Consider the following 26971-nt stretch of genomic DNA (forward strand, 5'->3'; position numbering starts at 1 on the left):
CTTTGCGCCCAGAAGGGCTTGCTTTTGCCTCTTGCCGGGAGGAAACCTTAATACGGGGTGATGCGAAGGCAGAAAAACGTAGCGAGGAAACAGACTTTTTTGAGTAATGTTTCTAGGCCGGCAGTTTGGAGCTCACCTCGAGGGAAGCCCTGCAGGTGTCATCCCCTTTACGCGGCGGTCAGCCGGGGAGGGTCCGAGCGCCTGGGCGGTGACAAGCGCGGACAAGCAATAAATAACACTTGTCCACGTGATAGGCAGCCTGGATGGATCTGGTAGTGCATTAATGTAAAACTTATTTGTTTAATTGTCGCGCTGAAGGGAGAACGCCGCGAGGAAGTTTTCCCTTGGTAAGCTCGTGGTACTGACATAGTAGCTTATGTCAATGCTGTAGAAGACGTGCAATAAACTCCTACAATCTGAAAGTGCTTTCCTGATGTTTTTGTTTTTTCTTAGCCCTCTTAGGTCTAGTGGGTCACTTGATTTTGTTAAAGGCAGCTTCATCTTAGAAGAAGGTGCAAATAAGCATCCTCTAGTGGAAACGGGTGAAGATCCTGCAGAATCTTGAATAGAAAAGAGGAAGTGCGATGGAAATTGAGCTTCTCTGTTAGTGGAGGTTGTGCATATCGGCATGTGTAGTGGGGCCTCAAGTGAAAAATTCTACATGAAGAAAGAAGTAGTAACTCCAGATTGCCATTCTTAAGCAAGTATTGGCCATTGTCCTTTAAATGCATTTGGGAAACCTGTACCATCCTGCCAGCAGTTCTGACCAGAAAGATTACATCTTGAATATGCAAAATGATTGCAACAATTCGTAAAGGAACACCCTCTTGAGAGAAAGGAATATTTGGGACAAGTGTAGAGACAGCCTTGCTTCGGAATATCTGAGAAAGTCCTAAGAATGTTATTAACAGGATATGCTGAGCCTCTTCATCTACATGGATGTCTGTGTTAGTGTATTCATTCAGTCTTTAATTTTAGCATGTAACTTATGTAGTAGTCAGACTGCCTAGTCAGAAATTCCAGAATAGGAAAATCTGTGAGACCCAAAGCCAGTATATTTAAGATTGGTTGATCCAGGAGATGTTATTGCTCATACGTCTACGAGTAGAACTGCGAAGTTCTGCATGGGAGGAACAGAAAAAGCACAAGCCTTGGTGTATGATGCGGTATTTGAAGATGAGATACTTGGGAATGAGAAAGGAGGCAGAGATGCAGCTAGCTCAGGGGTTGCAACTTAGGCTGAGACAATATAATCATCATCTTATGAGTTCTGAGGTCATGAACAGCATAGCTCAGTTCCCAGATGTTCTATTTAAATGTAGCAGAAATAGGGGTCTGTAGTTGAGTAAGAAATGAGATGCATCATAAGAATGAAAAGATAAGTGCTATTCAAACATCTGCTTGAGAGGACAAACAATAGATGAAATAATGAATCGTAACTACAGTAAACTTGTAGCTCTCTTCACTCCTTTTGACCATGTGAGTTGGTTCTGTATGAATGAATTGCACAGTACATATTCTTCCTCGTTCTACAAATTTACAGACATACTATTTATTGGTGACATTATTTTTACCCTGTCGACTTTTCTTTCAAGTTATTTTTATGCTTCCACACTACTGTTCATTGTCCAGTAGAAAGAAGACACTTGTATAGATCTCACACTCTCCTTGATGCATTCTTTACGTCTTGTCATGGTTTTGGTCTGGTTAAAATGACAATGGCTGTATACTAGCTAGCTGAGGCCTAACTTGATGACGTGCATTGGCTGCTTTCTGTTTTCCAACTGATATAAAAAAAAGTTGTAAACTTAAGTTAGGATTGCCAAAAAAAAAAAAGGTGTAGGTGTCTAAAGCTGATTTATATTGAGGAAAAATGTTATGGTTGGAGGAATTCTTAAATTCTCAGAAGATGGCAGGAAGGACAAAACAGTGCAAATCTATCACCTCTTCTGGTGTAATATGTTGTGCAAAATGTTTGAGGAGTGACCTGAAGAAATAAACTGAACAGTATACGCTTAGACAGTTGGATAGTAAATGCCTCTCATGATGTAAATTATGACATTACTGTGACTAAACTGAAGAAATAAACAGTAAGGAAGCTATTTGTGCTGGAAGGAATGTGCTAGGTAAGGAACACAATAGAACTACAAACTATGAAAAGCTCCTGAAAGATAAGCAGACAGACTGCTTATGCACGTGTGCTGAGCAGTAACATGTTGCACAAAAAGAAGCCTGAAGAAAGATTGGTAGAAGGCAGTCTGTTTTGAACAAAGGAGAGGATGTGATTTGAGAAGTCCTTCACTGAGCCAGCCTTGAGATGGAGTCTTATGCTAATACCCAAATTAGTTGAGAAACAGGTAGCTAAAGAGGAACTGACTTTCAAGTATAATCTGGATATGCTTTTTGTCTTCAGTAAACTGTTCCCAAGCAGAAGCAGTCCTTTGCTTTACTAGAATAACGCGTCTTCAACTTCCAACATATAGACAAGTTTACATGGGAGAATGTTGGCTCTCTTTCTGTAAAGACACTGACAACTAATAAAGGAGGGCTGTGAAAAAAATTTTCAAACTTGAGCATCTAGAGTGAGTTAAGAATTCTAGCATTCCTCACTTGAATATGAGGTTCAGCATGGGTAATGGCAAAGACAAGTGTCAAGACATGCGAAGGAGTTTCCTGTGGTGGATGTTAATCAGTATTCCTCCTGCAAAGGTAGGCTGGTGACAAGGCTGTTTGGCATGGATATACTCTATACTGCCACTTGCATTCAGTTTTGAAATAAAATAATTTTTATAGAACAGAAAACTTGGGAGTTTCTGATCTCTGTACCGTTCCTGAAGCTTAAGGTGTTGCAGAATCAGCTGTGTGTCAGACTTCAATGGTCTTAGCACCGGAGAACTCACTGTTTGTTTTCTGAATGTCCAATGGCAACTTACTTGATGTAGGTGATATTTTTATTGTTGCATTGCCAAAAAAATGGTTGCTAGGCACAGGACGTTAGGAACTGTGGAGAATGCTGCAAGAGTGGGTCTGTAAATGTGATACTAGCTTGCGAGCAAGTGTCTACAGACACGGCTACTAAATATCTTGGCTAACTTCATGCATGTTTTCTTTGTGTTTCACAAATGGCCATTCTTTACTACTTGATTGTGCGAGTTATAACTGGTGCATACAAGAAGGCTGTTATTAGAAACCTGCCATTTGCCCAAATTTTGTGCGGGGTGGCACTTCAATGACTGGTTGAGTAGTAGTCTATATTTAATTAAAGGACAGTGTTCGTAATGTGGGGGGTGTCTGGACATAGTACTCTTGTGGAATTTTTAAATGTGAAAGAGGTACATGAAAACTGCAAAGTTATAGGTTGAGAGTCTATTCCTTTTCAAAATATTTATTTAAAGTTGCAAATATCCTTGTTTGTTCTTTATCATCAATCTGTACACAAAACAGATTGGGAACTGGTGTGGGGAAAAAATTATGAATGGAAATGTGTAGCAAAGTTTTATGCAGGTATCATGACTAAATCTTACTGATGTCAGTATCAAAAATAGTAGAGGGAAATTTTTTTTCCTTTGTTTTATCTGTAGACAAACTGACTAGCAAACAAATCTGTATGAAGCTGTTAAAAGCATGTAATGTTTGGACACTCCCAGGATATAAATTCTGGACACTCCCCAAGACTAACAACTCAAATATGTTCGATACTTGCTGTTAATTAAGAAATAAATACTTCAGAGTTACTAAACAAGGATTTCGGTGATGTTCATGTTTCGTACTTCAGCTTATTAATGCCCAGAAATATTTGTTTACCAATACAATTTGGAGGTCTATAAGGCATGGAATGAAGGCCTAACTCTTGATATCCCCTCAGTATGCAGATGGCATCTGCTGTTTTATTATGTCCCGCAGTCAGTCCTTATCCAGATAGTTTTAAACTCTTTCAGACTTTCGTCTGATCTTGATACCTGGACTTTCTGATGTCATCACTTCATTTGACCTTGAAAATACAGCTTTCGAAATTAACTTAAATGTTCTTATTTTTCTGTATGTAACATGTTCTTTCCCTCTTTCAGTTTGATAACGATTAGGATCCTTATTAGTTAGTTTGAAGGATATAATAGCTTCATTTGAACTTTCTTACAGTGAAGATCAATTTTTCTTCTAGGTCTTGGTAGTCTAGGAAGACTTAAGATTTTTTTTTTTTTTAATCTGCCTGCTACATATGATTATTTCCATTTCATCTTTCATATTGCCACTTGCTTAAAGTGAATTCTCTCCATCTTCACCATTACAAAGAGCCCATATTTTATTTGTGTGGGTATACACTCATACTTGCACATATATGGTTGCATCTATGCATCCTTTCACAAGTCTTATTTCTCCCGTGCTGCCATCAAGAACTGAATTGTTTAACTTGTAACAAACTTAAGAAGGTTTGGGAGTGCTGACATTTGAAAATAATATACATTATAGGAATAATTATAGGAAAGATATGCCTAGTTTTCATACTGTTTTTGATTTGTGCTTACTTTGAATTGAAAACTCCCGGAGCCTCAGAGATTGCATATGGGAAAAGCATTTAGCATTGTTACAGGTGAAATACAATATTATCATTTTGATAGCCTGTAATGGACAAACTTCTTGGCTAAAAAGTCATGAAACTAATAAAAACTTAAAACATTGATCAGTAAACTATCTAGAGAAGGTTCTTATTTTTCTAATTATAATGCCCTTCTTTTAGAAAAAGGTATGCTCTCAAGTTATATATGATGGGATATGATACTAATTGTACAAGTGCAATTTGAAGTACAGGATATATTTGCCAAAAATTCCTGCATTCTGTTCTACCAGGAATTCCACAAAAATCAGTAGACATACCTATGCAGTCTTCATTAAGGTGGACAATGATGCTGAAAGATTAACGTGGACATGATGCTGAAAGAAGCTTTAATCATGCTTGCTCCAATATGTGATTAATATAAGCATATAATATATCCTTATACTCTTATGTGTGTCTACAGAATAGTGTTTCGAGGGTAGGTTAATGCATTTACATTCTTGCTTCTTTCACCAATAGAAAACGGGAGATTGAAAAGCTGAAGCCATCAGAAACATCAGATGAGTGTTAAAACTGCAGTGATGTTCATTTGAATTAGAAGCCTTTTAGAAGTTAGACTGTAGAAGTTACCAAAATAGCTCAACTGCTTTGTGAAACTTTTTTTTTTTTAAAATGAAGATTTAAATCCTCAGAGGCCAGCCTAGCTCTGTTCCAATACAAAATCAGCTTATAATGTCTCTGGTAAGCAATTAATACTTTTAATAATGGAAAGGAATCCTAGATCATAAGGTAACGGGAGAGGAAATATATACTAATGTATTAAAAATTCTCAGATGTGTATCTAGTTGAAAGTATATTGGGTTGTTTTAATGTGTATGATAGAGATGCCTCTTAAGAAAATGAATTGTCTGAAGAGCAAGGGAAAAATAATGGTGCATATCTTCATTAAGAAGCAAGTCGAGGAAGGAGTGTGCTCTTTGTGGGCTAGCTCGTTCATGGGAGAAATGTACTGAAGAGCTAGTAGGCCATGCAGCAGGCTTTTCGGTTGGCCTGCTGACTTACGTGAGTACTACAAAGTGGCCATGTTCACTCAACTTTACCTAGTTGGTTAAATTTAAGAAAGGATTTTTGTTAAAACTCTTGATTTTGAATGTAGTGTTCTTAAAGAAGCTGGTCTTTTGTACAGGAAAAGCTTTATGCCAGGGTTGTGTGAGTTTGTGTTAAGATGCTGTAGGTGGAATTTCCATATTATTTGGTGGAATTTCCCAGTAACAGTAAACTTGTGAAGCTGGTATTTTGCCCATTATATCTAAACTAAAAACAAGATGGGGAAAACCAGAAAGAATTTAAAGTGAATTTTAATGTGACTGTATTTCAGTTTATGTTTATGAAAAATCTGTTACTTCTGAAATTGGAAATTTAGACTTTTAAAAGATTTTTACAATAAGATGAAATACTTTAATACAGTAGTTTTCACTGATTTCCTAACAATAGCATGCTGGTCAGGCAGGGTTCTTCAGCTGAATATGGCCCTGTAGCTTGCATTGTGGACCTATGCAGATGATCTGGCTGAACTGTGAATAGTAGCAAAATCTTCTACTGGACTTACTATCTCTTATTTAACTTTTATCTGCTGTTAACGGTTTAATGATGCATTCTTTTTTGTTTGGCTAATTTAAAGGTCACAGAAAAATTGTTTTCATAGAAAAATTCCAGTGATGATGTTAGAATTTACCTCTGCAAATAGGTAGCTATGGAGTAATTTACTGTTTAAACTATGTACTTGCAGCTCAAACATGCTTTGAAGATGTCAGTGTCATCGTTGAACTGTCTAAATACCTACTTTTTTTTCTAGTGGCCAGAGAGAATGCATAAAAACATAAATGTTTACTGTCAAAGAGAGCATGAAACAGTTGTTTGAAGTAACTAAGACAATTACACCATTCTTAACAAGAAACAGTCTTATAAAGTCAGGTATGAAACCAAAGGTTGAGCAAAAGAATGTTCCTAGTTACTTGATACTGTCTCTCCAGTGCTTCAAGTAAATGCTTATTTGAAGCTTTTATGTGGGAGAAAATTGTGTATTACCTTGCATAGATTACTAACTTACGATAGAGGACTGATGTTAAACAAGCTTTCTAGTTATTTTTGAAGTTTATCAGTGGGCTATGGAAAAAGGGAAGACAGTAAGCAAGACTCAGCTGTTTGAACAGCACTCTTGGGTTTTGAGGGCCCTTGTTTCCAAAGTGGATTTGGGTCATGGGCACATCTTCATTTCAAAAAAGAAATCTGCAACTCCAGTGCTGAACCCTCCGTAAGTGGGAGTACATGGACAAGAGAACTGAGCCATTTGCTCTCTGACTGTAGAAAGATTCCTGCTTCTGATTTAAAAAAAAGTTGCTTGTGGCAACTTACTTATTAAAGTGGTGAGTTCCCCTTTCTACTATAGTCCCTTAAGTGAATATAGTGCAATTTGAATAAAACAAGACTGTAGCTGAAATACCCTTTGAACTAAAATGATTAACTAATTTGAAAAGTGACTGTATATTTTCCCAGTGAGCTGATACATCTGTCTGTACTGTACATAGTAAAAAAGAAACAGGACTATTTTTATGTAAATGTTGACTTGGAAAACCCCCAATGTATTTTCTAGCATGTCTGCGAGTTCAGAAAGCATGTAATAAACTTAAAAGTTCACTTCATCAGCTTCATTCATTTCTAGGCATCTGCTATAGAGTCACAACATGGTTAAGGATGTGCGGAGCTGAAGTTTGTTGAACTAATGCTATAAGCCAGCCTAACAGAAGTTCATGTTATGCTTAGGCTGCTGCTGAACTTGCTATGTCAGGACACTTGTAATACTGATGCTGATTAGAGGAGGGAATGCTGGCAGCTGTGCAGGGAATGAGTAGGTGGGAAGAAAGAGAGGTAGAGCTGCAGCACTCTGCTGGGGAATAAGACATTTTAAAGCGGGAGCAAGGTTCTAATTTTAAATGCAAGGTACGGTGCCTTGGTAAAACAGCCCAGCACCAACAGGCCTGTTACTAGAAATGAGTAGTATGCAAGATTGGCCTGAACAGCAGAAGTGTGAGTTGAAACATACTTTTTTTTTTCAACCTGGACTCCGCTTTAAAATGAGTAAACTACTTGCTAAAGTAATGTAGGAGTGTAGACTACCTGCCCTCCTACTAGTCAGTTAGTTTAAAGAGAAGTGGAAGTAGCTTTGAATCATCTTTGCCTTTTGGAAGACTTCTGTAACTTGTAACTATTGTTTCAATAGTTTTCAAGTAAAAGTTGAAATTCATAGCATTTCCTAGCCCCACAGTGATTAACTAGGGTAGTGGGCAACTGATCAGTCAGAAGCTGAGATAAAGACAGTCTATTCATTCAGCAGACAGGCTTTGTTGAATGAATATAGAGCTGTGTCTGTTAGCAGGACCTCAGTAATGGCTAAATGTCCTGGGAACATTGATATCTTGGAGGTAGCATACTTCAGGGTTAGATTTAGCTCTTTTGTGTGTTTACAGCTTCCCAGTTCCAGTAGTACCTTTGCTTGTTTAAGCAGTTGGTTGTCAGCCCTCAGTAGTTCTGCTCCTTACTTGCTTTGTCTTGTTTGGGGGTCTTTTATCACACATTAGCAGCTATTGCTCTCAGTTGTTTTAGCCTATGAATTACTGAGCTTACCAACTACAGACTACTTGGCCTTCAGTAGTTCTGTTTTCTCTTCCCATTGCTGGTAGCAAGTGGGGACTGTGAGGGTATAATGCGCTGGCTAGCAAATCTTTCTTTGAAATCCCCAAAATAATTTAGAATACTTTGATAGTTTAGTTTAATCAAATGTTAAAGGAACTTGATCTCCTTTGAGAAGCTCTACTTTTCATCAGTCCCTTCTCTATGCAAGAAACTCAAATGTGGATTCAGAGCTCATGCTGTAAACCTTGCTTGAGTAAGTATTATCGCAGAATATAGATACATAGAATTCTTTCCTAGGATAAACATAGGTGTAGTTTGCCTCCCATAGTCTACCTGAATGTGAGTCCAGAGATGTTAGCAGCCCTTTCTTCAAATAAAACACTCCAAGCTGTAAAATAGAATGGTTATTCCCTGCTACATAGCAAAGGCAGAGTCCAATGTTGTGAAAGAGTGTTCAGAATAGCCTGGGATGGAATGTACGGGAGGGCCTGTGGTCCTCCCACATCTTCTAGCAGTGAAGATTAAACAAAAAAAAACCCCTAGAGCAATAGGGTCTTATTCTGTATCATAAGAATGACCTGCCAGAATTGCTTTTACCACTCGATAAATATACAACAAATACTGTTGGGACTGGCACCATCAGTAAAATTCTGGATAGACTGAGCAGGTTCAACTGCAGACTGGGAGACAGTCCTCTGTTGCCTTTTTCTTCTTAGAAATGGCCTTATAACTGGGACCAGATACAACTTAGAAGCAAAGCCACAGTTTATGGTAGCTCATATGTCTTTAGGTTATTATCACTGCTGTTTAAATTCAACGAGGCCAAAGATCTTGTCTCGAACTAATCATTCTAGAAGCTGTTTTGGCAAAATGAAGACGACTTTATATATGGACATCCCAAACGGATCGAACTGACAGTTCTCTTCCCTCTGTTCCGCCCTTTATGCAAGAGCTGAATGTAGTCTGGATTCTTTAAGAAGCTAAATGCTAATCTTGCATCCTTTTAAAGTCCATTTAGCAACAGTATTATTGTATTGTGTTCCAATCTGATTGTATTTATTGTGTGGGGTTTTTTTCTTTTTCCCTGCTTCTAGTTCCATTGGGATGAGATCAGAAGGTTTTCTTTGGCTGCCTTTTGACTGATCTAAATTATTGAGAATATAGTATAAGTGCTATGATGTCAGGATGTCTGACTTCAAATGTTTGCCAGAATAGCTGTGGTTCTGCCTTAAAGATGTGGTTGGTTGTTTTTTCTTTTGTCACTATGCCAGCCAAGTAGGTTAAGAACCACAATGCCATGGTTGAACCTTTGTGAATATTCCTTAAAAATAAAGTAGGAATAGAAGTATAATCATAGTTCATTGCCAAACTGGTATTGGAGGCAAAGTATAATGTTTCCAGAACTTTATTATCTTAACTAATATATGATCAATCCTTTCAGGCAGTATGGCACAGAAGGTGGAAATAGATCAAGTGAATCTAAAGGACAGGTAAATGGCATTTATGAAGATCAGTTTTGGTAGAAGATTCATTTCCCTAAGCTTCATTTTTAGTACAGAGTATGTCATGCTGGGAAAACGCCTTTGAAGGAGCTCTTCTCTGGTTTTGGGAAAATGGGGGAAACCATAGGAAGACTAGATTTCTTCAGTGGATGTTCACATCAGCCAACAGGGTCTAGTTCATGGTTCAGTTATCTACTGCAGATTACAACAAGAGAGAATATCAGGAGATAGGCAGTGGGAACACAAGTAGTATCACTGCTGCCTCTGTAACCTGCTGTTTTCTGAGAGCTGTAGGGCAGCTATTTAAAATCACTGTCGTTCTTACTTGATCAATCAGTGTGTCTCTTCAACCCAGAAGGAATATGTTTTATTAGTTACATTCAGTAATTATCATATTAATGCAATATCAGTGGAGAAGGAACAATGCTGCTTCTTAATTAATGCTGGTTCTTGGAGGCTGTAAAGTCTGTGTGGATCTCACAATGCATATGTTGCTCCAGCTTTGTAGTCTTAAAGTTATGTGCGAACTGGAAAAAAACAGTCATCTTGCTTTTTGAACCCTTACAGCAGTGCTGTGGGATACTGAGCACACAGAGGAATATAAAGTGAGTTGGCTTTTTATTCCTGTACGTCTACACCCAAAAGTGCAATGCTTGTAACCTGCAGATAACTTGGAGGATATTATCCTCTCTAATTACTGGTTTTATAATTTTGGAGGGATTCTTGCAATTGAACTGGATGCCCAGTAGTGGATAAGAGTATTAGTGTATTTACTGGAAAGAAGTGGATGTTTTTAAGGTATGATTCATCTGACCAAGTGTAGACATCTGCTTTTAGGGTGAGACAACTCATGACCCAACTATATTACCTAGGTCTGCATTGACTACAAAGGGAACTTCATGTAAATCAACACTTAGATGAATCCCACTGAAGGTATTAACATTTGGCAACACTGCGAAGAAACTTTATCCATCTTTCAAATGTGCAAACTTTAACTTTATGGAGTCACTTCGGCATAGTAAATCAGTATTATTTCTGTGCTGCCATTAAGAGTTACTCTTTCATAGATGCGAACATTCTGCATGTGGCAAGCTTTAGTATTAAACAGCTTTTGAATATAACAAGAAGTCAGAAAAGACTGGATTTGGGAATCTTGGTTTTTTTCTGCTCAAATAAATTAAATGGCTTGAATCTTTACGGATTTTTTTATTCCAATAATAATGTCTTGCAGAGCACTCAGACCTATTTGATGGAAACTGCAGGAAATAAGAAGTATCTTTATTTTTTTGTTCTTATTGACTACGTTTATCAGAGTGGGAATTTTCATCAAATATTGTTTGTGCCCTTCATTGTCTTTGTCCCTGTTGACAGCAAGCTTTAAAAAACAAAAAGTGTAGAAATCCTTAAAATATTATCTGGTTAATAATGAAAGTGTTTGTTATATAACAGACTTACTTTTAATCTGTGCTGAAATTGTACCTTTAAAAATATTCTGAAATTACTGATAAAAATATATATTAAGTTCCTCATTTTCACTGTTGGGAATCTAAGTCCTGGGCATTGTACTTGTGTGGTAGATGTGCTATTATCATATTGTCATGGAAGAATATATTGAAGTGATACTAATTAGCAAAAAATCTATTTTTTTTAATATCAGCCTGCCCTTTCGTTTTCTTCTTTCCACCCCCTCAGCTATTATCATTGTCATGGAAGAATATATTGAAGTGATACTAATTAGCAAAAAATCTATTTTTTTTAATATCAGCCTGCCCTTTCGTTTTCTTCTTTCCACCCCCTCACCAAACAAAATTATCTAAACAAAGGCAGAACCTATTAATCTAAATCGGCATATTATTTCTACGTACTTCTGAACATTTATTCCCTGCATATACAACTTACGGATAAAGTTGATGGAGTGTTCCATTATATTTGTTACATCACTGTAATCTATATTTTGAGATAGTTTGAAGGAAACGTAACAGTGGTATTGATGACTTCTGAACTCTAAGTCTGTCCAGAAGGAGAATTTCAAAATAGCTATCTATATAGCAGAATACAGATGGATGCAGCAAACACTGCAGTTAACAAGTTGGTGGCTCTGAATATTGACACTTAAGTGATTTTAACCAAGTTTTCCTTTGGAGCTACAGACTGCAGTTTGTTTGGGTACTACATAAGAGATTTTCTGTGTCCCTCTCAGTTGTATTTTCCACCAGGAATCTGAAATCACAATAGCAATGATATGTGGAATAGAGTAGACAGGTAGGTTGAGATTTAGCTGTCCAAACTGGAGTATCTTCTGCCACTTCTGGATTTCTGGGATGCCTGTGATATTCAAAAAAGGGCTGGCAGATGTACTGTACAATCCACAGGAGACCTATTTCCTTCTGGAGTAGTAGCTGGAAGCCAGGCAGCATATCCTCCACTAATTAGGTATGTCTGTTTAGGCACCTGAATTGCTCCCCTGAGGCTAGTGCCTTGAAAAATGAGGGCCAAGAGGCTAGTTTCCCAAGTCCTGATAGGTAGTTTCCAGTTACTGAGCGATGATCATACTGAGAATGGGAGGAGACTCGTGAAAGAACAGATTGCAAGGGTGCATCTGAGCACTCAAAGAAGAGAGGGAGTAACATGAGCCAGCTGAAGGCCTTGAATTGCATTAGCATTCCTGCTTTGGGTGACATTTCTCCTGAAATACTCTGACTAAAGCCTGTTACCTGCTGTTGTTCCCACTACTGCTTCCAACTTGATTCCCTTAATGTGGTCCAGATTCTTAGAAGTTATTTTTCGAGGCTGCTTTTACCTTCACATCTGCTCAGTGTTGATGGGAACGTTATGGTATCTGGGGCTAAATGGAGGAAGTGGGTGAAACAGTGAAGAGCGTCACATCTTGGAGTATAGTTTCATCTTTTCAACAAAGGGTTAGAAAGAACGAACTTCTTCAGTGTCTTCCAGAAAGGCTTGGTTCTTTGGCTTGTGACTGGCTCCAACTGCCCAAATGATAATCTGTTTACCTACTTTTTTTATAACTAATTTCTGGTGATGCATTGTACTGCAACTACTGAACTGTCAGCTGGTAGTAGATGAGAAATCTAAAAGATGAAGACCAGACTATGAAATTTCTTGCTACAAACAAGCGAATACTAGCTGTGTCGTACTCACAACTCTAAGGTGGGGTCCATCTCCTTACCAGAGTTTCTGGCAATAGAAATTTTTTACCCCAGTGATCTTTTTTTAAATAGTAATAACATCATGCTAACATGTTGCTGTTTGGGGAGAAAAGTATTAATTTCCGTGATCCTGAAGCATATGGATACAATGGACTTGAGCGCTGTTGACAGGAACCTAGAGTGTCTGCAAAATGGTATTTCAGTAGAATGTATGAATCTAGACAGCATTAAACCCACGTTCAAAATGTTAGCAACTTGAAAAATTAAATATTAGGCTGCTCAGAGAAGACAATGCAAGAATGTCACTGAATCTTAAAAATCCTTGCATCTTGTATGCTTGAATTCATTACATATAAGTTGGAAATACTTGACAATTTCAGGACTTGCAAGAATGTATTTTAATTTTGATGAAAGAAGTGCTCATCAGAGTCAGCAGTGACAATTCGCATAATTGTTGGCAGCTTCTGCATCGTCGTTTAAGCATGTTCATTGCAAGGCAGTGGGGTTTTTTATTCATCATCTTGTACTTAAATATTGTCTATACCACAATAGCAGTATTTCCCTTTGTTACCATTATGACACTTCGTATAATTGTGTTGTCGAAGGAAATGCATTGGACGGCCTTGGATGTGAACATAAACTCTCCTTTCAGAATTTCTTAAGGTATTCAGAAGTGGCTGGAGAGTCAGCCCTTGCAAAATTTACAATTTATGAAGTCCTAATATGTGATATTTGAAATGTTTGAAGATTGGCCACGTATAGCAAAAACAATGAACCATTTCACAGAGCAGCTGAAATATTTTTAATTCAGCTCTGCAGTGCTTTCCAAGAAAGTCAACGCACTGCAGCATAAAAACTGGCCTGTAACACTCTTCCAGAGGGGGGATTACAGCCAGTAGTCTTTGTCTGGTTTTCATCTATTTACATTTTAAAGGGTGGTAAATAAAGCATTCAGGTTTTAATAAACTTATCTGCTAGATTGGTGGTTGCTTTGAATGTTTATATTTTGGCAGTAAGTGCCAGTTTCCCCTTGAGATGTGCTTGCTTGTTGGTTTAACCTATCTCCCCTCCACTAGCAGCAGCAGGCTGTCAGAACTAGATAGGAGCAGCTTTTTCTGGAACAAACTGGTTTGAAGAAGTTGCCAATTTTGCAGCAGCAGTATTGGCTTAATGAGAAACAAGAGGAAAGCAGTAATTATTTTTAAAATTGATTCAGATGTTATTGCACATGATATCGTCTCTTGAATTAAGTTTTCTAAGTGTTTGTTTTTAACAGAAAAACATGACCTGTGTAAATATAACCAGTTTACCCTCAACCCCATGCATTTTAATGAAAAACCTTGCAAATATTAATGGTGTCTATATACACAGCGAGAGGAGAAAAGATTCTGTAGGTCATAAGTGAAGTGCCCTAATTTTCTGTGTAGTTGTACTAAAAAACTTATAGCTGGCACTGTCTTCAGTCTCTAACATACCTTCTATTAATGTTAATTAGCCTGTCCATTTTTTAAAAATTTTAACTGTATGTGTGACTCGCTGTTAGCATTTTCTGTTCTGAAATCTGTATAGTTTAAAATTTCAAACAAGGCTCCTGTAAAACCAGGGAAAATTGCCTTACACAAGCCTAATTAATTTATTTTGTAATGACTATGTCATTTTAGGGAAAATTAGTTACCAGTTGCTTCTAAGCACTCTATTTAATAAAGAGAGCTCCCTTTCACAAAACTAGGTTGGTTTTGGTTTTTTTTTTTTTTGGACTGATCTCTACTGAAGAAAGGGAACCCATAAGCCCTCCTTTTTTAGTAAAACACTTTGCATCTACAAATAAAAATACCCTTTTGGATCTACAAATAATTATCCAGTGTCTTTATTAAATTGGCTCTGAAACCTGTTCGCTACAGTGAAGGCGCAAATGAGCCGAAACTGGGGCAGACCAGAGCAGTCTCCTCCTGTTGTTTCAGGATGCTTCAGTAGTCTGAAATGTACTCCCAGGAAATTGAGAACTGAGTTGGAAATAATACAGTATATACCGTAAATTCATTCTGCTGAATGGCTTGAGGTGGCATTGCTGTGGATGCAGCGTGTAACTCGTGAAGAAGAAGTAAGAATGTGCCATGGTTTCCCCTACGTGTCTAAAATACAGGCTGGCATTCCCTGAAGAGGCATACATGTTGTGGGCCTGTAGCCAGTGAGAACTGTTACGGTGGAAACTAACTCTTGTCTCCTGGCACAACCCTGCTGAATCCACGTCGTATTCTTTAATCCAGCTCATTGCATGGCAGCATAAATCTTCGTGTTGGCGTGGGCTAGAGATGAATGGGCAGGGGAGCCAGCGTTGTTACTTTTGTTAGCAATGTGGTGTCCGGGCCTGGTTCAAGCAAAGTCTGAATGTAAGGTTCCATAGCTGTTTGATTTTTTTTTTTTTTTTTTTTTAATATGAATGGATGTTGCTGCTAAAAAAGGGTGGAGGTCTTCCCCTTTACTCCTCCTGCTCAAAACCCACGTGCTCTTGATCCAGCTCACTATACAGCTGCATGAACAACTATACTGGCTCAAAGGAGTAGATGAAAATGTGGGATCTTATCACTTGCCATCCTCATGATAACCATGATGGTGATTATGGAACTCCTCCCAAGTTAAGTGATATGTTTTCACCTGCTCACTGGAGCACTCTGGAAATGGTTGTTCCATTTAAAAAAAAAATCTTATAGAATTATTTTGATAAAAATAAACCCTGATGTTTGAGAAATTCATTCTTCTGAGCAAGAATGAACAGGTAAGTGTGCTTTTAAAATCTTACTTCCTGCAATGATTTCATGTTAGACACTAACAGTTACCAATTGACACATTGGAAATACATACTCTCAAAGCTCAGTGAACTACCTACCTAGACTTAGGTTCTCCCTCAGCTTGCATCAGTGCACAGAGGCAGGAGGAGAAACAGTTTCAAGCCTCTCTTCCTTCTTGATAGACAATGGATTTCTTTGTTTTATACCTTTGAATGAAGATACTTATGTAATAATAGGTTATTAAAAGACAGCAAACTATACAGTTCTTGTTAGAATTCTTAAATTTGAGAATTTAAGCCCATGTAAAATGGGACTGTTCTCAGTGAAAGGCATTCCAATGCATGTTTTCTTATCCCTTGCAGTGTTGCCCTTTTGAAGATTCAGTAAGTGCTAAGGCTACAGAGGAACCTTACCTATTTCTAACAATACATGGGGGGGTTTTGTCCTCTCTACTTTTCAGTTTTTTTGTTTTTTTTTTTTTGTTCGTATCCACTAAAACTTGCAGTGCTTCAGGCCCAAGCACACTTAAATTTTCAATTATTTTACAGATGAATCCTGTGGGTTTTTCTTGTTTCTCTTCCCCCCTGCATTTGCCCCATTGTAATGGGCACTACAGGGCTGGAAGCAGTAGATTGCATTTGATGTGAACAATACGGATGACGGTTAGAACCAGAAAACAGTTTTCTTGTTATCACTAGAGAAAACGAGGTTCTGTAGGAGTGAATATTATAAATTGGAAGGAAGGATGGCAAATCAGCTGGCAACTGACTGAAGCTTGACAAAAGGTTGAGAGGGAAACATAGGGTTTGAAACAAACAGGCAATCGGGGAAGGGTAAGTAGTCAAAAATGGAACAACTGGCTGAAGGTCCCTGGTTAACTGTTCCTGTAGCAGCTCTGGTGTGCTGGAGTCACCGCTGGATCCTCTTTGGTGTTTGTTTCCTTTAAACTGCAGTATGTAGATGATGGTAGGTGATGCTTCTTCAGGCAATTTTAGGAAAATGTAAGGTCACCTTTACCTAATTCCTCATCCCCCCCCACTGAGGAGGAATAGGAAAGGTAGCTTGATCTCAACTTGTTTCCTCTTCTAAGTAATTCTAGATCTGGTTTTCTCAGATATTCCCTGTGTCTCTAGAGTGTAGTGCAGCATCAGGCATTCTGAAAGGAAATGACATTAAAAATACCAAGTGTAACTCTTTTTATTTCTGGGAATTTGCTATCGTAGCAAGTCTTCTTTTAGAGAATCTTCAGGAGGGAAAATTACTTTTTCACCAAAAAATAACTTGGTTTTGGAAGCCTCTTAACTGTATTGTTCAATTCACACACAAATATCTCAAAGCTCTTTAGAGCTGATTGGGTCAAGAATTAGTTGAGCATCAGAACATTATCAGGATAAACAGTAGAGCCTCACCATCCAGGAATGTGCTTAACCTGAACAGCATTAACCAAAATACTGAACTGAATCTGATGCTGTTTCTGATGCTGCTGCATTATAATTGCTCTGACAATGTTTATTTTAAGATACTGGTTTTTTTGTCTTTTATGAAAATACTAGGTCTGGGCTGACTTGGTAATGTACTTGAATCTATACTTGGTATAGCAATTATCAATTGCAGAAATAATTTTTGGATTAGTGAAATTTCATTATATTATCCCACAGCGTGTGGGTTAATAATGTTCTGTGCTGCAGCTTTCCAGATTTTTCTTCTTTTGCCTTCATTCCTTTTATCAAAACTGTGGGTATTTGGGGGGAGAACTGAACAGCAAAATAGTTTGGGGATTTTTTTTTTCCCTTTAAACCAATAATGTGGTTTTTGACATAGTATGCTTATATAGTTTTATTAGAGGATGAAGTATGAAGTTTACCAGTTTATATAAGGAAATCAACTCAATGGCTTTTAATATCTTGCTACTCAGAATTTTAATCTTCTTGAACAGACCATAGTATAATAGCTAGAGTTCCCAGCCTTGAAAGCACTGAATTGCGGCACAATTCAGGAAGCAGGTGTCTTGAAACAAGAGGAAGGAAGTATTGGCAATAAGATTAAGCATGGTTAGAAAGCTATTGCACGATTGCTTCCAAACCTTATGTAGTTTTTATTTGATGACATAGTATGCTTATATAGTTTTATTAGGGGATGAAGTATTTTCCTTACCAGTTTATATAAGGAAATCAACTCAATGGCTTTTAATATCTTGCTACTCAGAATTTTAATCTTCTTGAACAGACCATAGTATAATAGCTAGAGTTCCCAGCCTTGAAAGCACTGAATTGCGGCACAATTCAGGAAGCAGGTGTCTTGAAACAAGAGGAAGGAAGTATTGGCAATAAGATTAAGCATGGTTAGAAAGCTATTGCACGATTGCTTCCAAACCTTAACACTAACAAAAAAAAAAAAATTGATTCATTGTAGCACTAGGAAAGTGTCTTGCAGAGGGAATCGATGGAGGAAATGTTAATTCAGAAGTTAATTTAGGAATTGCATTCTATGCATGCTTAAGGAACAGTTTAAAATGTAAGTAAATGTTTATGAGGAAAAAAGGTGTAACAATGAACATTAAAAACAAATACATATGTGGAATGTAGTAAGAAAATGCTGGGGCTATATTAACTTGCCTTTGTATTGCATTCCTTCTTCCTGTATGGTATTGTAACTCTATGAAATACAAGCAGAAATGTCTTTGGAAAATATCATTGTCCTTTTGGTTGTTCAAAAAAGTTAGAGTTAATTGTTTGCTACAGCACCTGTTTGCTTGTTAGCAAAAGGCTTGTATGTGTGCTCCCATGTTTGCTTCAGCCATCTGTCTTAACGCTATTTGTCAGTTATGACTTTAAACCAACCTGACTCTTTATGCACCAAAAGAAGTCAAAGTCCTCTATCAGGTCTATTAGTAGGCTGGGGAGAGCAGTAATCCTTAGTGTGCAGTGTTGTGTTTTGTTACTACTGCAGGACCTAGGAGGAGATGCTTGTCCATGGTCTGAGTTAAGCCTTTGTACTGGAAAACTGGATGAGGAAAAAAGGGTTTCAAACCATGTCTGTGATTCCTTTATCAAATCATCACTGTACATACAAAATATATTATAAATAATATGATTTGAGATAGTAGAAGTAATCTATTAAAACTGTCAAGTCATTAATATGCTGATATTTATTGTACACTGTTTCCATTTTTATTGTTGATACCAAAAGACTCTAGCATGCATCTATCCGAGTTTTCCTCCTATCTTTTAAATAAAATTTCTCTTAAGCTACTGTAGTATATGGTGTCATCTAGTAGGCTAGTTTGAGGACAATGACACTGTCTCAGTACTCTTCTGAGTCCTTTTTACTTGGGAAAAGGAAGAAGCATAAGATCTCTATGGTTAGCAATATTCTAAACTGGATTAGACCTCCAAAGTGGTACAGATATTGTAATTGGCATGAGGTTATGTATTCTCTACATCTCTCTAAGGTTGCACCATAGACTATCTCAAGTTGGAAGGGACCCATAAAGATCATCGAGTCCAACTCCCTGCTCCTTGCAGGACTACCTAACACCAAAACATATGACTAAGAGCATCATGAAGACACTTCCTGAAGGCTGACAGGCATGACAGAGCACTGTCTTCTCCATATATAAAACCTGCAAAGTTACATACGAACCAGCATCTCTTTCAGATCCACTTCGCTTCTCTTATCAACTAAGATAGAATTCTAGTTTAAAGGATTTAGCTTTAAAAAAACAAACAAAACCTCAAAACCAAACAAAGAACCCAAACAAACAAACAAAAAATCCCAGAACTATTAAGATCTGTCTCTGTGTGTGGTGGGTTAACCTTGGCTGGCTGCCAGACACCCACCAAGCTGCGCGCTCTCTCCTCCCCTTCAACAGGACAGATAAAGACAGGGAGATGGTTTATCAATTACCATCATGGGCAAAACAGATTCAAGGTGAGGAAGATTAATTTATTGCCAATTAAATAGATTTGGATGGTGAGAAACAAACACAAAAATAATAAAAAACCCAAAACAAACCTTCCCCCTCACACCCCTCTTCAACTTCACTCCTTCATTCCTGACTTCACCTCCTCCCCTACTCGAGCGGTGGAGCAGGGATGGGGAATGGGGATTGTGCTCAGTTCATAACAGTTCCTCTCTGCCGCTCCATCTTCCATCTACTTGTTCTCTGCTCCAGTGTAGGGTCCCTCGCATGGGATACAGTCCTTCAAGACCTGCTCCAATGTGGGTCCTCTCCATGGGGTACAGTCCTTCAGGAACAGGCTGTTCCAGTGCGGGTCCCCCACAGGCCATAGTTCCTGCTGGAAAACCTGCTCCTGCATGGGCATCTCTTCATGGGATGCAGCTTCTGCCAGGAACCTGCTCTGGTGTGGGCTTTCCACAGACTGCAGCTTCCTTCAAGGCATATCCACCTGCAGCATGGAGTCCTCCACAGGCAGCAGTGTGGACATCTGCTCTAATGTGGTTTTCCATGGGCTGCAGGGGGACAATCTGTTTCACCATGGCCTTTTCCATGGGCTGCAGGGGAATCTCTGCTCTGGCACCTGGAGGACCTCTTTTCCCCCTCCTTCTTCACTGACCTGGGTTTCTGCAGGGCTGTTTCTCTCACATTTTTCTTACTCTCCCAGCTGCTGTCGCACAGCATTTTTTACCCTTTCGTAAACATGTACACGGAGGTGCCACCAGCATTGCTGATAGGCTCAGCTTTGGCCAGCGGTGGGTTCGTCTTGGAGCTGGCTGGAATTGGCTCTGTCTGACACGGGGGCAGCACCCTGTGTCTCCTCACAGAGGACACCCCTGCAGGGCCCCCCCCCTTGCTCTGCACTCTACCAAAACTGGACACGTAAACCCAATGCACCACATTACTGGACCAAATCTTATTCTAAAAGAGGACTCTGCACATGAAAAAATTTAAATGTTCTATGTCATCTTTAGAAACAGATACTGAGCAAATCCAGTAACTTTCCTGTTCCTGTTCCCAGTATTTCTTGTTTATAACTTTCTGCAGCCTGGCCTTTACGGGTGTGTGCTCTTAGGATTGTGCTGATGCGTTCTGGGCTGTAAGCGACATAAATAACGTGAACTGACTTAAATCCCATCAGATCTGTGATAGCTGACAACTGTACAATTTGTACTGGATGAATGGCTGAAAACTTTGCTTGGTTTATGTGTAGTTTTATCATTTTATACAAAAAGCTGCATTCTGTAGCTAGTATTGCAAAGTAAGAATTTACTTGAAAATTACTATTTCCAAATAAAACTTTAACAATTATGATAGGTAACCCTGATAACGTCAGTTGAAATGCTAATTTTGAAACAGTTATGTTTGTCCATGAGCTTTGCTAAATTAGAACGTGTGTCTTTACTTGAATATAATCAGTGTTCTTTTTTTGTAACTTTGTATACGTGGTTTTCGTATTTATCCATGTTTTCCATTTAATTCCAAAATAGTCGTCGTCTTTCCTCTTCTGCCTCTGTTTTCCCATAGGAAGCTCTGAATTCTGCGTTCATTGTAAACCATGTTTTTCCTTCCCAGTAGCTTAGTGTCTCTCTTAGTTACCTGGGTTCTGGTGAACTGCCAGCTCCTCACCGTGTTCTGCAGGACTGTGTGGTGATTATACAGTGTACTCCACTGTACTATTTGTTTACTGATAAGGAGCGCGGGTAGAAATTCCAGTGCTGATGTGCAGCATATCTGTGTGAGGCTGTCTCTTTGAGGTGGCTAGGTTGAAGTTCTGAAATGAACCTGCATGAATTCGTTAAGTACTGTTATTTGCCATGACCCTTTTGTTTCAAATGCAACACGCATGAAAAAACATGCACAGAGCACTCTGCTTGCACCTTCCATTTCCCACTTGGAGAGTGGAGAGGAAAAGACCACACGTGGTTTATATTGTTCAGTACATTACTAAAAGAGCCTTGGATACATTAAGAATAGTAGATAAGGACCTGAAAGGAATGCTGCCTGGCTAATTTGTGGTTTACATTTTGTGCCAAAAAGGGCTATGTTGCCAGCTGTGTGTGTAACAGTGTAACCTGGCTATAACAGTTACATTGAGATCATGATATTAGGTATTTTCATTTAAATCCGCGGTCCTGAAGTTGATTAAACCTGGGTTAAAACTAATTTGTGTGGCAGTCATCAATCCAGGATGATAACAAATGCAAACTTTCCCCCACACAGTTGCAGAAGAAAACCTTGACTTAAGGCTAGACAGCATAAGGAATTCCAGAAAAAGTTTCAAGAGGATTTTGAGAGGTTTGGGCACTTTTCCTTTTCTCCTTCTCCCATCTCAGTCTAGAATTTCTAAGTGATCTCTTGAACAGGTAGTTGGCAGTATTCTGTTGGTGAAAATGCAAATGAAACATTTGGTTTACATTAGTACGTTTCCTAGCTTGTTCCCTGCCCCTTCCTTGCCCGCCATGTTTTCAATTCAAGCTGATTTATAAACTCAGTTTAATACAGCCAATCTGTTTCAGTGGTTCCATGTTTTACCTTCAGTGATATTGTTGGCCCCTTTCCATCCTCGTGCTGCTTCTCATGTTGCTTCAGTGCAAGCAGTAGCAGATTTGGTCAGTGAAGCGGATTGGGGGCTGAAGGTGAAGCTTGGGAGAGCAGGAGGAGTACATCCATGGCTGAATCCGTTTGCCAGTCTCATTCTCTGTTTATACTCCGCTCCCAAACACATGTAAAGACCGCCTCAGTCGCTTGTGCTGGCCCAAAGCACTGCGCTTTGTTGGGCTCAACAATGAGCAGCGAGGGAACAGAGAGCGGTTTGTAATCGGCACTGAAAAATGTAAAAAATAAGTCTTTTTCAGCAAGTATGTAGCTTGAGTATTAGGAGATTTGTTCACTCTTGACTGTGGTAAATTGATTTGCTTAATAAAAGGAGAAATTCAGTACTTGGAGTTCTATTAACTACCTGACATACCAGAATTGGATTTCTTAATTATCCTTCATGATGATGGTATAAAAATGTTACAAAAGTTTTAGCCAAAATACAGAATTTGTATATCAAAGGAAGCTGCACAAATATGTATTGAAATGCAGACTGGCAAATGGCAATTATAATAAAACCAGGCTTAACATCATAGCCTTTCAGATGAAAGTGAAACACCTTGCACACAAGTGGAAAACTGCTGGCTATATTTCCAGAATGAAGAGCTAATTTAGTAAAACTGGTGGACTTTTATGGGAGAACTGCTTTATAGTGGGTTGGCCAGTTAAATATCTAGTGGATATTGGAAGAACATTATGAAAAGTTACCTAAATCTTGTATGAAGCACCTACAGTAAGGAATTAAGTTCTTCTGCACAAAGTGAAATATTTAATAGTTTCTGTACTTCTACATTTTATTGTAAAAGTGAAACAGGAACAGAATTAAGCCCATGCTGGTTTAGTTAAATATGCAAGTGCTGAATCATATACTGGTGTTAAATTCATTGGGTTAAACAGTGCCTCTGATTTTCTTTAAGGCCCTAAAATCATGCCTCCTCTCAAATGGCAGCTGTAGGTCTAGAATCTGTCTCAGTGTGGACTCACATGACTATTCTACTGTAGGCTTTGCACGATGATTTCCACATCCTAAGTGATTATTTCAACCTCACTTAGTTTCAATTATCTTCTTTTTTTTGGTGGTAATGACTGTGATAATTTTCTTAAAGCAAAATGTCAATGCCTAGCATTTTAGAGATTTTTCTTGGATGATAAGCAAGCCTCAGTGCTAATAAGACATACTGTTTTCTGCACCTAGTAAAGGTGTCTACTTTAAAATGTTTAGATAGATCTTTTCCATTTCAGTCTAGTCTACTCACTGTTGAACCCCAAGTTTTGAACTTGACTTTGTCCTTTTTATTTGTTTAACCCTTTGAGTTATTGGTTCTCAGCTCTTTCTTCAACCAGGAGTCTAAGTATGTTATTGTCTTAGAATTGTTCCTCAGTGTGTCTTGCAGAGGAGAGGAGGGAGAGGACCTTGCTTATTCCTGTGTCTTTCTTGCTTGCTTTCCCTTGCTTAGTGTGAAGGTAGTCACAGTATTAATACAGGTCCATTCTTCCTCTATACAACTTGCCTCATTAATTTTGAATGTATTACGTTTCAGTTTCTGATATTACATAGTCAGAAGTCAATCATGTCACACTGCTGGCGTTTATGTGTGTGTATGTAATAGCGCTCAATGTCACTAATTAATACTCCACACTAATGAATGTTTACTTGAATCCATTCTATAACAACAAATTGTCAATGGGAATACGTTCCCTTTAGAGAAAAGGAATTCATTTTCTGAAAGACTAAGGCAAATTCTTTATAGGATTGAAACAAAAAGGTGCTTGACCTTGGTTGAAAGAATACGTCATCAGGGAGTAACGGGTAAAGGTTACTTCAGTGATAAATGAGAATTAGCTTCTTTTTACTCACACCTTATTGACAGGAAAGTATTAAAACATCCTTTCAAAGTATTTATCCTTACAAGCTGTCTTTGAAGTTGTTTGATATACCTTAAGTTATGCAAGCATAATCAGATATTTTTTTTTCCCCCCAGTCGGTGTTATCCGCTGTCCAATTTGTGGTCAGGAATGTGCAGAGAGACACATCATAGATAACTTTTTTGTGAAGGATACCACAGAGGTTCCCAGTAGCACAGTAGAGAAATCAAATCAGGTAAGTGCATTAACATGTAATCAAGTTAACACCTTTTGGATGTGTATGCATATCCTTGGCTTCTTGCCGTATGGCCTTTTTGCTGTTCATACGCAGAAAAAGACTTCAAGTACTTAGTCATCACATGGGGTAGCTACTCTAGAAAATCAGTTAAAATCAATGAAAGTGCATGTGAAGAAGGTGGTTCTCTTATTCTAAACTATTTTTAATTGTTGATATAAAATTTTGTTGTGATAAGAAAAGATAAAAGTAAGGCATAGGTGCTAGAATGGGGATTTCTGTACTTTGGACAGGGCACTTGAAGCACTCTTTGAAGCAGAGACTGAACGACACTATGTCAAGAGATCTCAATGTAAAATGCAATCCTCCAGTTAAATTGACTTTATTTTTCTTATCTCAGCACTGACAAAACATGGCACTAAATAGCTGCAGTGCAGTTACCAAGCAAGAGGCTCAAACTTCTAATTGGGGAAGACAGTATGTTGTAGGGGTTTCTTGTTTGTTTTTCTTATGTAGGCTGCCTCTTCTTCCTTTTGCAATCAATAATAGCCATCTCATAAACCCAAAACCTGCTTATCTGGAAGAATAGTAATACTGGGTTTTTTTCCTCATGATGGTTTTTCAGGAGGAAAGTAGTAGTGGGGAAGCAGTACCAAATGAATAATCACATCTGTGTAGGACCACAGTTTAGCAATCTCTGGTATCAAAATATTGCATGTCTTCATTTTCAGCTAGTAAGAGAACATCTCAAGTATTTCTTTACTCATAAACTTTTCATTAAACTCCAGGAACTTATTGTGAATAATTCGGCCTCTTTGTATGTTGCTGCATTCTTCATAATAACAGTATAAAAAGGTTACTATGTCAATGTGGCTTGCATTTTAACTCATCCCCTAACATTTGGATGGTGGCCTCCTTTTATTTTTAAAAAGCCTCTTTTTCACTTTCCTGTTTTAGGGACCTGTATCATTGGCACTTGATACATCCAGTTGGCGGCCGGTCACGAGCGGTGTTCCCCAGGGCTCAGTACTGGGGCCGGTCTTGTTTAATATCTTTATTGATGATCTGGATGAGGGGATCGAGTGCAACCTCAGTAAGTTTGCAGACGACACCAAGCTGGGCGGGAGTGTTGATCTGCTCGAGGGTAGGAAGGCTCTGCAGAGGGACCTGGACAGGCTGGATCGATGGGCCGAGGCCAACTGTATGAGGTTCAACAAAGACAAGTGCCGGGTCCTACACTTTGGCCACAACAACCCCATGCAGCGCTACAGGCTTGGGGAAGAGTGGCTGGAAAGCTGCCTGTCGGAAAAGGACCTGGGGGTGCTGGTCGACAGCCGGCTGAACATGAGCCGGCAGTGTGCCCAGGCGGCCAGGAAGGCCAATGGCATCCTGGCCTGTATCAGAAATAGTGTGGCCAGCAGGAGTAGGGAAGTGATCGTGCCCCTGTACTCGGCACTGGTGAGGCCGCACCTCGAATACTGTGTTCAGTTTTGGGCCCCTCACTACAAGAAGGACATTGAGGTGCTGGAGCGTGTCCAGAGAAGGGCAACGAGGCTGGTGAGGGGTCTGGAGCACAAGTCTTATGAGGAGCGGCTGAGGGAACTGAGGCTGTTTAGCCTGGAGAAGAGGAGGGTGAGGGGAGACCTCATCGCTCTCTACAACTACCTGAAAGGAGGTTGTAGCGAGGGGGGTGTTGGTCTTTTCTCCGAAGTAACAAGTGATAGGACGAGAGGAAATGGCCTCAAGTTGCGGCAGGGGAGGTTTAGATTGGATGTAAGGAAAAATTTCTTTACTGAAAGAGTGGTGAAACATTGGAACAGGCTGCCCAGGGAAGTGGTGGAGTCCCCATCCCTGGAGGTATTTAAAAGACGTGTAGATGAGGCGCTTAGGGACATGGTTTAGTGGGCATGGTGGTGTTGGGTTGACGGTTGGACTCGGTGATCTTAGAGGTCTTTTCCAACCTCAATGATTCTATGATTCTATGATTTGTTTTAGGGGCAGCTTCTTAGAGGTCCTGTATTGTGTAGTCTGCTTGTTTCAAAGCTTAGCTGAAATTTGTGCTTACATATATGAATGGGTATGTCTCTCAGGAACAGATGAAAGTACCCAGTCAGGTTTGTGATATCAGCTCACTGACTAATAAAGGCATAAATGTTCTCATCATCTCTGAGGAAGAGGAATTAACTTACATCTTGAAAACCATTAAACTGTGTTCAGCTTATAAGGAATTTTGGAACTGGATTTCTGAGAAATGATAGACCTTACCAGAAACTGAAATTTAGTTGGGAGTCTCTGGAAGTATGCGCAGTGTTCTCTTAACGTAGGACAGTTTGAAGGTTGGTTTTTTTGTGTTTGTGTGGGGGTTTTTGTTTGTTTGTTTGTTTTCCCCCTGGGTGTTGCGGGGAAACATCCGAGTTTTGGACATGGTTGTGAGATTTACACAAAGTCTCAATACTCTACCAGTAAGATTGAGAAAATGAATAGGCCCTTTTGCATTGAAAATTTGATCATAATTTTTTTTTTAGTGACTTTAAAATTAGGAAGAGAAGCAAGATAACAAATAACTTCATTATGCAGAAGCAGTCCTGAATTTTTTTTTTTTTTTTTTTTT

The 26971-nt window shown here is 38.8% G+C and overlaps 2 protein-coding genes across 2 annotated transcripts in view; one reads left to right on the forward strand and one right to left on the reverse strand.

Annotated features, from left to right (window-relative positions):
• Nucleotides 1-19993, reverse strand: part of AKR1D1 (aldo-keto reductase family 1 member D1) — a 180174-nt gene extending 160181 nt beyond the window's left edge. Inside the window, exon 1 of the mRNA XM_009288409.1 lies at nucleotides 19915-19993. Within this exon, the coding sequence (XP_009286684.1) occupies nucleotides 19915-19993 (79 nt within the window). The remainder of the gene's footprint in view (nucleotides 1-19914) is intronic.
• A 371-nt stretch (nucleotides 19994-20364) lies between these two features.
• The window catches only part of TRIM24 (tripartite motif containing 24), a 41447-nt gene continuing 34840 nt past the window's right edge, over nucleotides 20365-26971 (forward strand). Inside the window, exons 1-2 of the mRNA XM_009288411.2 lie at nucleotides 20365-20416; nucleotides 24242-24360. Coding sequence (XP_009286686.1) covers nucleotides 20365-20416; nucleotides 24242-24360 — 171 coding nt within the window. The remainder of the gene's footprint in view (nucleotides 20417-24241; nucleotides 24361-26971) is intronic.

Source organism: Aptenodytes forsteri, unplaced genomic scaffold, assembly GCF_000699145.1.
Source record: "Aptenodytes forsteri isolate BGI_AS27 unplaced genomic scaffold, ASM69914v1 Scaffold56, whole genome shotgun sequence".
In the NCBI taxonomy this organism is placed as follows: domain Eukaryota; kingdom Metazoa; phylum Chordata; class Aves; order Sphenisciformes; family Spheniscidae; genus Aptenodytes; species Aptenodytes forsteri.